This window comes from Tigriopus californicus, chromosome 9, assembly GCF_007210705.1.
Source record: "Tigriopus californicus strain San Diego chromosome 9, Tcal_SD_v2.1, whole genome shotgun sequence".
NCBI classification, from domain to species: domain Eukaryota; kingdom Metazoa; phylum Arthropoda; class Copepoda; order Harpacticoida; family Harpacticidae; genus Tigriopus; species Tigriopus californicus.
Genome location: NC_081448.1, coordinates 2,202,332 through 2,215,861, shown reverse-complemented (window position 1 = coordinate 2,215,861; position 13,530 = coordinate 2,202,332). Strand labels below are relative to the sequence as shown.

General features: G+C 44.0%; 3 protein-coding genes across 3 annotated transcripts in view; 2 read left to right on the top strand and 1 right to left on the bottom strand.

Annotated features, from left to right (window-relative positions):
- The first annotated feature begins 6,753 nt into the window (after positions 1-6,753).
- LOC131887485 (nuclear protein localization protein 4 homolog) lies at positions 6,754-9,164 on the top strand. Its single transcript, XM_059236112.1, has 2 exons — positions 6,754-7,759; positions 7,850-9,164. The coding sequence occupies exons 1-2, from the start codon at positions 6,959-6,961 to the stop codon at positions 8,759-8,761; spliced, it is 1,713 nt and encodes a 570-aa protein (XP_059092095.1). The 5' UTR covers positions 6,754-6,958; the 3' UTR covers positions 8,762-9,164.
- Positions 9,165-9,205: 41 nt separating this feature from the next.
- Positions 9,206-10,753, top strand: LOC131887489 (speckle-type POZ protein B-like). Its single transcript, XM_059236116.1, has one exon. It carries the CDS (start codon positions 9,223-9,225, stop codon positions 10,333-10,335), a length of 1,113 nt encoding a protein of 370 aa, XP_059092099.1. The 5' UTR covers positions 9,206-9,222; the 3' UTR covers positions 10,336-10,753.
- A 67-nt stretch (positions 10,754-10,820) lies between these two features.
- Positions 10,821-13,530, bottom strand: part of LOC131887483 (general transcription and DNA repair factor IIH helicase subunit XPD-like) — a 3,217-nt gene continuing 507 nt past the window's right edge. The window contains exon 2 of the mRNA XM_059236108.1: positions 10,821-12,918. Within this exon, the coding sequence (XP_059092091.1) occupies positions 10,879-12,918 (2,040 nt within the window). The 3' untranslated portion in view covers positions 10,821-10,878. The remainder of the gene's footprint in view (positions 12,919-13,530) is intronic.

Sequence of the window (13,530 nt, the reverse complement as noted above, 5' to 3'; positions counted from 1 at the left end):
TACATATTTTGCTTAAATATCCATTTATGATCGATCTCATATTGTAAAACGTAGTTTCAATCGATTTGACGAAACCGTACTCTTCGTATCTTGGTAAAAAGTGAATTCTAGCTAGTCCAAGGACGTTTCCAAGCAGGAGTGTGTGCATTTCTCCTTTCCCTGCTTATTCAAATAATCTCTGAAATGTTTCATCATTCCACATGGGGAGGAATCTTCTTTAATATTGATTCAGAGTGAAACATGCATATTTCGAGGGAATTAAAGAAAATTTAGTTATAACTGGAAGTATTTGTAAAATGTAAGTTGCAGCACTGAGCCCCCATTTGAGTGATGTAAGTTTGGGGAGAATATTTTCAAAATAAAACCAGGAACAAACTTTACTAACAGATGGCGCCCAAACAAAGACACGCAATTGCAAAAATAGAACATAAATGGTTTTGATTTCGAGCCGACTGAAGTCCGGTTAATATAAAATGGAGGTTTGGAGTTTTTTTTTTGGATAAGAATTGGGCCAAAATGAATGCTTTCTAGCTTTAGTAGCTATAAAAAGTATTCATGGCAGAAATTAGTGTTCGCCAGTTTTTCGTAGGATTATGAGATGTAGTGCCAATTGGCAGGTTTAGGGTTCTAAATTTTTGGGGTCTAAAAATTTGATGCTTTTAGCAATAAATTTTATGTATCATAATACGGTCTGCGAAACTGTTTAAAGTTAAGAAGGTAGGTTGGGTGATAAAAAAAGAAGACGCTTCTTTAGTTTAATTGAATGGAAAATGCCTGAAATCTAAAAAGTGGATTTGTTAATTGACACAAATACCTATAAGGTTGTAGTGCTGGGGCGAGTCCAGACTCGAGTCCCAGTGCACTCCAGTCTTTTACTCGTTTCGGAGAAATTGGCAAGTCAAGAAAATAGTATTCATTTTTTTTTCTAGAATTTCGTAGGACGAGTCTTTTTTCCTTGCGAAGACTTTAGTAAAAGACTCGAGTCCGACAAAAAGCCTAAAATTCAAGGGCCTCATACGAATAAGATTTTTGCCCGACTCGCCCCAGCAATAGTATTTAGCATCATCATTCAGATAGCCCCCCCCTCCCAAAAAAAGTGCTCTTTTAACTTCACGCAAATTATTTTATGGTGATTTATTGTCTTCCTGATACTCACACAATTTACTCAACCTATTAAATTTATGGTCTCTTATTATCACCCATTGCCGCTTCCAAGTCATTTCTATAAGTTATTGTCGGCTCCATGATCAAGCTCTCTCAAACAGAAATGGTTTCTAACGACATCGATGAGTCAAGTAACGATCGTTCAAAACGAAAAATGTGAGTTGATGGCGTTTGATTACTATCTTACCTCCCCCTCTCCTCTAATTTTACTCAATAGTGGAAGCCACTTCAAAGGCGAATGCATCTTTGGAGACGGACCAATTCCAACCAAAGGGATGTCATAAACTTTGGAATTGGAGAAATGCACCCCACGTTTCTGGAACCTATCGGCAAATTCTTCTCCATATTCCTCTCCTTTGTTCGCATTTCCAATATCTATTACTAACCAGGACTCCCACGGACCAGCAAAGTATCCGCCCAAGTTATGAGCTCAAGATTGAAAGACGAGAAACGGAATCACGAGGAACAAATGTTTCACACAAGATTTACGGTGATATCCGATACCTCGATGATGGAATATTTCTAGCAAACTACTTGCACAGATTCATACAAGGTTAGGATGTTTCTATTTTATGCAGATTCAATGATCAACAAAATTCGAGTTGGAATGTCCAATTCGCTTGAACAAAAAAAATACTGTTCCCAATGATACCTTGTAAGCTAAAATAGAAATGATACGTACTTTTGCTTTGCTAATGCCAATTTCAAAACTATTTACATTATTATCAATGGACCATCTAGAAACTTTGCATGCCTTAAGGTTTGCAGCCTAGCTTAGAGTATACAAATTTGCGATGTAGTGGAACAAATCTTAGACTGTAAACCTATTTAAAAAGGTAGCGAATACTCTTTTAAATATGTTTTACCCATTTTATTCTGCACTATTAAAGATAAGAAACGAAATTGTTTTATTCAATGGCGCAGGAATTGACAAAAACTCTTATAATTTACTTGTGCAGCATTTCGATGTAATATTTTGAATTTATTTCTTCAGACAACAGTTGCTTGATAATTTCAACTAAAATGAACTTCTTTTATGCTTTTATGAAAGATCACCGGCCTCGTGTTTATTCCTGGCATGGAGGAAATAACGCGATAATCAGCTGATGTAAAACATCTTTCATGTATTTCCCCTGAAATATAACATTAAACTCGAAAGGGTAAAAGTATTTTTTTTTTCTCCAAAAGTCATAAGATACCAGAATAGGAACCTGCCTTGTAGTTAGTGCTGGAGTGAGTCCTTTGATTTTCGAAAGGAACTTTGACCCATTGTCAGGCAAGAGAATAGAAAGGTTGGGAATATGAATTTTATACTCGTGAGACATGACGGGGATATTTGAGGATTGTACAATATATATTAAAAATCATTGCCATTTGCCTTGACCCCGCCCCTCGACGATTATTGAAACTCTTCCTTGTATTAATAATTTCATCCTCTGGATAGGCGGCCTTCTAGCTGAAAGTGGCGGCCTTAAGTGAGCTCAACTTTGGATGCAGGGCTTGGTGGGATGTTGCCTCAGTGACGCCCAGCCACAAAAAGAACAATCGTGTCCAAATCAGCCAATGACGTGATTCATAAATGCTTGGGTCAGAAGGGGGCCATTTTGTCCTCAAAGGACTTTTGGTTTCCAATGCAAGAGTGCCCAATCCTGTTACCAAATATGGTATTCGGCAGGGTAAGCAGCCTTAACCAAGCCAGAATGTTAAACTGAAACACCTTGCTGAAAAATGGCATCTTCTTTCCGTTAAACCTCAAGATATCATGGACCATACTCGTTCTCAGAAGGCTTGATTTCATTCTGTTAATTGGCCAAAAACTGATTGGTTCTCTGGCTGGTATACACTGACGGTGGTTAAAAAGCCTTATCAAGTTTCTAGAGACATACCCAAACAGATCTTGGCGTTTTCCTAGGTAAGTTATTAATCTGAGCTAGAAATCCACGTAGTTTCATGGATTTCTTACTCAGATTAAAAACTTACACACCCTAAACATTAAAATATATATAATCTTCAAAAACTTATTTCGTGGAAATTTGGAGCGCACTTAGCTAGGAGCTCCCGAAATCAAATGAGCATGTGAACTACAAAAACAATATTGAGTTATATTGGAATTAATAGTCCCGTTTTCATGCTTTAGCTCCAAAACGGCCCAGTTACCAGCAATGGTCTAAGCTCATGTTCCTTGAGAATTAATGTAGATTTTCAATAAAAAGTACACGATTATTTTTCATTTCCTTGCTTAACTTAAAAATAGCTCAAAATTTTAACCTAGCCCTTAAAACGCTCGAACTGGCCGTTAAAAAAATCTTTTTGGAACCATCAAATTTTCAGGTTTCAACAAAAAATAGTAGACCAACTCATATTTATATCCATCTTTCATCACCAAACATTTTTTTTTTCCACGAAATCTTTTTGCAAATAGTGCCAACCTCCTCAAGGATTTGTTTTGAGGATTCATAAGAACCTATCAATCTAATCAACCCAATGCTCAGTGGCTAGCCAGATCTGAATATTCTATAAAGAGTTAATATATGAGTTAAATGTTGTAGGAAGTTAAATAAATGAAAATACTAACAATAGGGCTTGTCAAGTGAAGGCGTTCACAAACGACTGACGGTATTCCATAGAGTAAAATCAAAGACAACATGCCCAGCCAAACCGCACTGTCTTATGGTACGTTTACACGAGATATATTTGGTCACATGATTGGACAAACAATTCCGCAAATGTTAGACACCTTAGAGCAATGAAGGTAACTAAAATCCAAAATACAAGTCATGACATTAGACAAAGAAATTTTCCTCAGGTTTTGAAGAAACATTTGCAGAAATAAGAAACTTAAAACAACAAAGAAAAGTCCAAAAACGGCTTTTTCAAGCCTTTAATATATGTTTTGTGTATCCTAGTCAATAAAAATGTGGTTTTTATGAAAAAAAAATGCCAGTTGAACAAGTCCCTCCAAACAAATATGACCTGGAACTGTAATTTATTGCTTTAACAATGAACTATTAAGCACCAAAAATATATTGACCTCCCAAAAACACGTGATGACCTCAGCTCCTTTTCCTGCTTCAATGTCTCACTTAGGGGAATCCCGAATAAAAGTTTTCATTACAATTCCTCTCTTTTAAGTACTTTCAGCCATTTAGATTGCTGGAACGTATTATAGTCGTTAAAAAGCGAACTTTGATATGACAGCTGTCAAGCTGCTCTACATACTCTAGCGTTATTCATGGAGGCGTTAGAGCAGAGACGACTTGGCGCGCTTGTTCACGGCACAAGTCTCTCATCCTCTCTCATGGAACTGTCTGGGGCCGATTTGGCAGTTTGTCTCCAATTATGGAATGATTAATTCATGTCCGAACGGGTTAGATAATACGATTTTGGATTTAAATGGTATTTAGGAAGCAAACATGATTGCGGGATGCTTTTATTAATCATGGAGTCCATTTTTTGGTTTGCTTTGTTGCACCAGTATGAATGCTACATGGATTTATACCTACATTTGGGCCCTGTTTGTGTGTTTAGAGATTGGGTGAGCCCTTTCCAACCCAGCCCAACTAAAACTATTGCATTGAACCATTATTGCTTAAGTCCTTTACTTGTGGGGGTCAGATGAATGGATCTTACAATTTGGCCCTTAGTTTGTCATAAAATCAACCTAATAAATAAACGGTTTCTGTGGATTTGAACCGTCAACATTTTTGATTTCAACCCAAAAAATCTTCAAAAGTTACAATGCGCTACGTCATGGACGAAAGGCAAACAACGCAACCTTCAGTTTATGCAAGCTGCCGAGCTGTCATCTCAGAGTTCATTTTTTAACGACCATAGGAACGTATCGTTAAATTCAGTTGAGGTGTGAAATATAGTATGAGCTAGAATTAGTAGTGATGATCAGTTCTGTCAATTTGGTGACTTTCTAATCAAAACACAGAACTTTGAATGAATTTTCTGTAACGAAATTATGCATCTTGGTGCCTATTTCTATAATTCCAAACTATAAAATGTGTGATTCAGGCCATTGAAATGGCAAAAAGGCGAAATAAAACATAAGGGCCCACCCCTCTTTTGGCATTGCTAGCGTTTAGACATTACTAGCTAGACTCGCTGGATATGTCAACACATTCCTTATTCGCTTCAAATGATATGTCCTTCAGCTTTTAATCCATCCCCTGCGAGGTTGTCCTGAATCAGCCGTTCAGTTATTTTTAGTGGCCCTTTATATCAAAAAGTAACGCCAAATGTGCCAACCGCGACTTTTCTGCCTATAAAAAAATCTTTTGGCATATTCTCTCTTCAATACTTTTTCATAATAAGTTGATAAGCTCTTCGCTCCGACAAATGATCATTTATGGTCGATGAATGTGGGCAAAAACTCCACGGGTGTCTTACTTTTTAAATAGCGCTTCAGAAAGCTGATCTACAATCAGGACTGCCAATTTAATGGCACAAAACAAGGCTCTGGAAAACATGGAAGAGCAACATGGCGCTCTAAGAAAACAAACACTTTATTGGTCTTAAAGATTCTTCTTGTTTTCTATTAGCGAGTTGTTCGGAAGAATTTTACAAGAAGAGTGTTCCGGAGCTTAAACTTGCATCTGAAAGCTTACCAATAGGTCCAAACTGGGTTCCAACCTCATCCTTTGTTCGATCAATAATTTGTCAAATGCTGAGAAATATGTTGCTGTCAATGATTAATTATGCACGGCCCAATGCAACACAATTTTATGATTTGAAAGTGTGACCGGAAATTTGCGACCAGCGAGATTTGACAGAGCCGTATTTTTTTTTATTTCTGCTTTGTTACGTTTCGAAACTGCAGGGTGGTCCCAATTCATTGTCCCATGTTAAACAACAAATGGCTTTGAACTCAATCTGCCAATATGATTCTTTTAGGAGTTTTTCATAATTTGAAGAAAAGTGTTGCTCGTGTTTGCTGTTATGAAACGCGTTTTAAAGTGAATGTTTATATGTTTGTTTCCTACCAAGTTAGATGACAGCTCATTGGCCAAGTCTCCCCTCTGGTGATTGGTAAGCCATCATTAATCCTCACCTCACAAGGAGACTGATGGCAGGCTCAAAATGAGAGTGAAGCCTCTATGGTCGCATCAATAAATTCGAAAAACTGAGTTGGTACAAAGTTTGCTCATACATTTTGATCTCTCTACATCAAGGTTGTCATTGGCAATCAAAACGGAAGTGCCCTTACTTGTTGAATTAAACATGATACTTGGCACCTTTGCTAAAAAATTGAAACATGAGCCAACCTTGAAACCAACCACATTCATGATTTGATATAGGTTGCGGGCAAATTTGTATTTTATTGACCAATAACTTATGATTCTTTTTCAAGCCATTGTTTCACTCCTTAAAAATACTGGGGCGACCCACCTATTTTTTTTTCGAGCTCGGTCCTGGCCTGACTACCATCCATGGCCCTGATGAACTTCTTTTGGGAATTCAGTCCCCCAATAATATTTGGGTTTGCTTGTCGGTGTTTTCAACCCCCCCTGTCTAGAGAATCAGCATCTCAGGGACAACTGACAACTGACCTTTTCCTGTTGACAATGGCAATCCTGGTGAATGACATTGCACAAGCTGATAGATAGACGAACAGAAAAGATCTGCATCCCTAGAGCCCCAATCCCAAATTGTCCCCATCCAAGTTGACCCCGTTGATTGCCCGGAGACTCAACTCAGCCGGAAATCCCAAGTCTGTGAGATCGTGTGGGACGTATGGTCCGTGTATTGTGGCCCTAGATCAATCGTTTCCAGGAAGGAAGGCAGAAAGATGCCGGCCAATCAGATCACGTTGGGTTTGCGCTCGTCCTCGGGTCGCAAGCGCCTCAATCTGCCGGCCACAGCCTCGGCCTCCACTCTGAGGTCCTCCATCGCCCAAGAGCTGGCGCTCCAGGAGGATTTCAAGCTCAAGCGAGACTTGAACGGCAAACCCGGCGACGAAATCAAGATCGGCTCCAAATTGGCCACGCTCCGCACGTTGGGCATCAAGCACGGCGACGTGCTCTACGTGGTGCCGGAGGTGGGCAGCCGCTTTCAACCTGAAACGCCCACCCAGACCCAGGCCACGGCCGCCAGCCCGAGTTTGGGCGGGTCGTTGAGTCGAAAAAAGGAGGCTGGAGCGGTGAAACGGGCGGAGGATGAGGTGGATCGGATTCTGGGCGGTCAATCGGGTCGGATTGAGCAGGGCAAAACGCCCAATTGCCAGCACAGTTCCAATGCGCAGAAATGCATCTACTGTGCGCCCAAGGAGCCCTTTGACGAGGAGTACCTCAAGGCCGAGGGCATCAAACACATGTCCTTCCAGGCCTACTTGCGGAAATTGATGGGCGGCAAGCTGTTCACGGCTTTGGAGGACATCTCGTGCGTCATTAAAGCGGGGTGTGGCTCGCACAAGCCCTGGCCCGAGGGCATCTGTTCAAAGTGTCAGCCGCCGGCCGTGACGCTCAATAGTCAGCCGTATCGACACGTGGACAATATCACCTTCGAGAATCCCAGTATCGTGGACAACTTCTTGGCTTATTGGCGGGCCACGGGCGCCCAACGCATGGGCTTCTTGTACGGCGTGTACGAGGTCCACTTGGACGTGCCTTTGGGCGTGANGAAATTGATGGGCGGCAAGCTGTTCACGGCTTTGATGGGCTTCTTGTACGGCGTGTACGAGGTCCACTTGGACGTGCCTTTGGGCGTGAAAGCCCGGGTCGCGGCCATTTATGAACCCCCGCAAGAGTGCACCAAAGATGGGATCAGAATCTTGGACGATGATCGGGAAAGCCAAGTGGAGAAGTTGGCCGGGAAATTGGGCTTGCAGCGAGTGGGCTGGATCTTCACGGATCTGGTGCACGACTCCAGTGGATACGTGAAGCACTTTCGGAACGTGGACAGCCATTTTCTGTCGGCTCAAGAGTGCATCATGGCCGGGATTTATCAGAGCACGCACCCCAATCCCTGCAAGCACGCCTCGTCCGGGTCGTTTGGCTCGAAATTCGGCACGGTTCTGGTGACGGGCAACACCGAAAAGCAGGTCCATATGGAGGGTTACCAAGTGTCGAATCAATGCATGGCCCTGGCCCGGGATGGCTGTCTGATCCCGACCAAAGATGCGCCCGAATTGGGTTACATCCGTGAATCCACGTCAGAGAAGTACGTGCCCGATGTGTTTTACAAGCAGAAAGACAAATACGGCAACGAGGTCACCAAGATTTCACGCCCTCTGCCCGTGGATTACCTCTTGGTGGATGTGCCCGTGTCCACGCCCCTTGAGCCGGTGTTCACTTTCCACGTGCCCAAGAGTCCCTTTCCCATTGAGAACCGTCCCATGGAGGGTCATCTGCAGGATTTCGCTAGTTTGGCCGCATACCGAAGGCAATTCATCGGCCCCGAAGACCTGCCCAATTTGTTTCGTGATTTCCACCTCCTACTTTATTTGGCCACGCAAACGGTGAACCCGATTTTGGACCATATGGACTCGTTATTGACCGCTGTGAAGGAGAACAAGACGGATGCCATCATTGCCTGGTCCAAGTCTGAGCATTGGCAGACCATCGAGCTTCTCCTCGAAGCCGGATATAATTGAAGAATGAAAGAAACAGCACACGGACAAAGGGAAGATCAAAGCGCGGAAGGAATGGATAATCGGTTGAGTCTTTCGACGGTGAATATGTGGGTGGAGACCCACGCACGCGAATCATGGATTCGAAGGATCACATCTTGCGTTTCCAGGTGTCGGTTGTTCGGATAACTGATGGCACGAAATATGTGATACTTTCGAAATCAATATATCTGAGCTTCCTTACCAACCCCACACTCCCTTCATCATTGGAACCACTCATGAGGAAAGCCTCCTAATGACCAAAAGAAAGATACACCAGGAAAATAATAATAATAATAAATAAATAAAATCACACATCCGACCGCCCGTGAAAGAAAGACATAATCCATGCCGAGCATCCAATTTGTTCTTTTCTTTGTTTTTCAGATCCTGCTGAGCCTAGTCCTACCTGGTGTGGTTTGCGAAGGTTGAAAATTTGGTCCATCATGAGCCGGAAGAGGAAACCCGGGAACGATGTCGAGATCGTGTGTGAATCGTGGAGTCGAACCGAACAGTACAAAGTGAAGGGGCGCCATCTTTGGACCATTGATGACTTTATGCGGCGAGCTTCTTCCACAGAAGTGGGCGACTCGTTGTGTTCACCCGTGTTTTCCGTGACCGTGGACGGATTCGATGGTGAGGTCCAGAACCTGACATTTCAGTTGGAAGTGTTTCCCAATGGCGAGGAAGGCGAGGACAATTCGGACTACGTGGCCGTGTTCCTCACGAGTCGACGCCAAGAGGACCTCGAGGTCAAGTACGACTTCTCCGTTCAGAAGGCCGATGGAACTTGTTGGGGACGAATTGGCAACACTTTCAAGAAGTTCTCTCCCGAGCAGAACTCTTGGGGTTATGGGAAGGCGTTCTCCAAGCTCCGCCTTACGGAAAAGGCCAACGAGCTCCTACCGAATGGCCGCTTGACCATCGTTTGCAACCTGGAAATCTACTATTCCGATCGACATACAGAAGGCACCGAGGAGAAGAAACTCCGTCTGGGCTTCAAGATCGAGGACACACCAACCTTGGGTGATAACCTGGAGACGGCCTTGAGTAGTTCGGACTTTTCCGATGTCCAGCTCGTGTGCAACGGTCGGAAGTTCGAGTGCCATAAAGTGATCCTGTCCTCGCGATCCGAGGTGTTCGCGGCCATGTTTTCTCACAAAGACACCACAGAGAACACCACCAACGAGGTGGTGATCCAAGACATGGAACCGGACGTCTTGGAACAACTTCTCAAGTTCATCTACTCGGATCGTGTACCCAATCTAACAGCGTTTGCCTCGAGTCTGCTCACGGCGGCCGACAAGTACAATATCCCCCGATTGAAGGCCATGTGTGAAGAGACCATGTGCGAAAACCTCGACGTGGCCACCGCGGCCGAGGTGCTGGCCCTAGCCTATTTGCACGAGGCCAAGACCCTCCAAAGTATTGCAGTCGAATTTGTCACGAACAATATGGTGAAGGTGTCCGACACGGTCGGCTGGAAAATCATCGCCGAATCTCACCCGAAGATCCTGAACGAGGTTCTCATGTCCCTCACGGTCAAATTAAAGAAGTGAAACGAATATCGTGGATCACATGGAACTCGCCGAACTGCTACTAAAAGTCCCCATTCACACAGAGGTAGCACGAACGAACGTCTTTCTAACTCATTGATGTCGAACCTGATGGATTCGTGCTTTCTTTAAAATTGTGTATTCAGTCCTCGGGTCGGTGTCAGCTTTTGAGTTGTTCCTCAATCACCGATTGATCCGATCCAAGAATCAATGCCACAAGTTCCAAGACTGTCCAGCAAAAAAGCCGAACGTTCAAAGCCGACTGAAATAACGAGCATTTGCGCCCATTAAAAAGAAGTTGAACTCGATCCCATTGATCATCGCCGGAGACTGAATTCATGCGAAATCGACAAAAATATGAAATGTTACAGAAAAGCATTGCTGATAATACAACTCCGGATATCCATCACGTGCAAGCAGACTTTGCATTAAGCCGTTTGTTTGGATAAAGATCTTATCCCCCATGATTTAGAGACGACTCAAACCAATAACATAAAACATATCTTTGTAATTGACGTTAACGGAAGCAAGGCATGATCATTGTGATCAACCTTGGACCACTTTCTTTTGAATCTTTTCCTGCATCTCCTCGGTCTGCAATTGTTCATAGGTGAGCAGAGAGATACCCAATTGATCCTCTCGGGTGAACGGCTGTGCCATCTGTCTGAGCCATTTCTTCGAGATCTGAATGGCTTCTTCCGTGGACAAGTTACACATTGAATCCCGGATATGCTCCTGGATCCACTTGGGCAATTTCCCTTTCTTATCGATTCGTCCGAATCGTTTATCAGCAAAAATCATGATGCCATAATCGGTCTTACCCCGCATCGCCCGTCCCACACATTGAGCCGCATGCCGCATGGCATCAAAGGTAAGGAAGTCATTTTCCCGGATCTGGAAGGTGTCTCTCAAATAATCCAGCCGAGCCCGCAAAATCTTGGACTGAGTGTACACATACGGAATGCCGAACATGAGAACGGCTCGCCCTAAATGGTGGTCAAAATCCACCCCTTCCGAAACTTTGCCTCGAGCCACGGACAAAAGCACGGCTCCTCGGCCGTTCTCACAAGCTTTGATGTAGTTCAACAGTGCCAAACTCGTTTCTGCCGCATCCTGTGTTTCGATAAAGAGCAGCTTGTGCTTCTGGATCTGATCGATGACTCCCTGATCGTACCACGCCGCCACCACATTCTCCATGTACAAATACGAGGTGAAGAAACAGACCACGCCATCCGGTACCACGGCCACGGTTTCGGATAGTAAAGTGCCATAGTTGCGGATCACGGCTGTGTCCTCGCGGGCCTCGAACTTCGAGGTCAAGGCCACTTGATCGTTGCCTTTGCCCACGATCATGGGCAAGATACACTGACGAGCCAAGGTCATGGTGAATGAGGCCATGATCACGGGATGAAAGTCCAGGATACGAGGGTACATGTCCAAAGGAGACAAGGTACCGGATGTGATCACCACGGAGTCGAACCTTTCGAACACGGGTCGGATGGCGATGGACGAGTCCAAGCATCGGAAATGCATCACAGGATTGAACACGGTGGGCGCTTTATCATCGGACGGCTCGATGATGATGGTGAAGCCTTTGGTGTAGGTGGATACTAACGTGGCGAAATGAGAGATCAGAGTCAACGGAGAGAAATCCGCCGTGTGCGAGATCTCTAAAGTGCGGATCAAAGACGAGAGGCGTTCCGAGCAAAATCGTAAGGGCTTCCGGTCAATACACACTTTGCTCGCGATATCCGAGAGAAAGCCCGCCGATGTTTCTTGAACCACGTGTTGAACCCGAAGACGAATCTTAAGATATTCCACCAACCGTTTGATGAAAGCCACGAAATGCTCGCCTTTGCGAATGCTCCCGGGCACCGCCTCCTGCAGGACGTGATCGGGCAGCACCGGATTGGACAGAACAGCATCGTTCTCCCGACGAGTCTGGGCTTCTCGCAACCCTTGGACCAGTCGGTCGTATTCGTTCTTGAGCTGCATCGAATCGGCCTCTTTCAATCGAGCAATCTCGGATTCCAGCACCGTGATGCTGCTCTGACATCGATCAAGGAGCTTACGAGTGATCTTGACGCTCATGGAGTCGATGCAGATGTTGTCAATATTGTGGGCCTCGTCAAATACGACCACGGCATTCTTGGGCAGATCTTTGGACACGAGTTCGGCGATCTTGGGGTCTAGCACGTAGTGGTAGCTGTAGATCACGATGTTGGCCTGAGCAATGGCCGTGCGGGCAAAGAAATACGGGCACACGCCATAGCCCTGGGCAAACTTTTTCAGGTCGTCCAAAACGTAACTACCGGGTGGGAGACGTAGATCGCGACCGAGGCGTTCAAATTGTTCGTAGAAGTCGCAGACGGGGACATTCTCCGGGTCACGGGCGTGACGTTCGCGGACGTGGGGGGCGACTAAAGCGTGGCAACGGGCATCCACCACTTTGCCATCGCGTTCGCGACTCACATCCGGATGGAGGCAGAGATTCTTGCGCGAACTGAGTGCCAAGCCCACGAAGTTAAGCTCCTCGCCCACCGAGTCTTTGTAGAAATTTAAAAGCTTCCGCAACTCTTCCAAGGCCTAAAATGGTCAAGGACACCACGTTACTCAGGATTATATAGAAAAAGTTGTTATTGAGTATAATATCATTAAATCAACGCGTTCAGAAGCACCCTAGGTTTATGCAATCATGAAAGGAAAGCAGAAAAAATTTAAATGCGAAACTCTGAAAGAAAAAAAATCCAGATACAATCATCAAAGATGGGAATGTTTTAGTTTATCTTTAAGACCAAGATTGATCTTGATTAAGTTCAAGCATTGATTAAGAATTGGATAAGAGTGTAATAACTAATCCATTTTGCCTTAATTTTTTTTTCTCAAACGTGTTTGTAAAAATACATAATCATAAATACATTCATGCATACTGTGTCATTTCGGCATTTGTCTTTTGCCTCCCAAGGGATGATATATTGCTAATGCAATTAATGGTAATTGCTTTTTAAGTTTGCTCTTCTCCTCCTTACTATCCCACTTCCAAGATGTCCCAGGAATGCCCGGGCCAAGTAAGCTCAATTTTATGTTCCTTATATTATCGGATAACCAAGTAATGGTCCCCTTCAAGATTGATCAATAATGAATGTGTACGGGATTTTATAACAAGTGAATTCAGAACTGCATTACCCGCCCATAAGT

Excerpts from the sequence above, each read along its gene's own strand:
- LOC131887485 (XM_059236112.1), top strand. The coding sequence starts at position 6,959 with ATGCCGGCCAATCAGATCACGTTGGGTTTGCGCTCGTCCTCGGGTCGC. Across the intron at positions 7,760-7,849 it reads TCTTGTACGGCGTGTACGAG|GTCCACTTGGACGTGCCTTT; the intron begins GTCCACTTGGAC and ends GGCGTGTACGAG.
- LOC131887489 (XM_059236116.1), top strand. The coding sequence starts at position 9,223 with ATGAGCCGGAAGAGGAAACCCGGGAACGATGTCGAGATCGTGTGTGAA.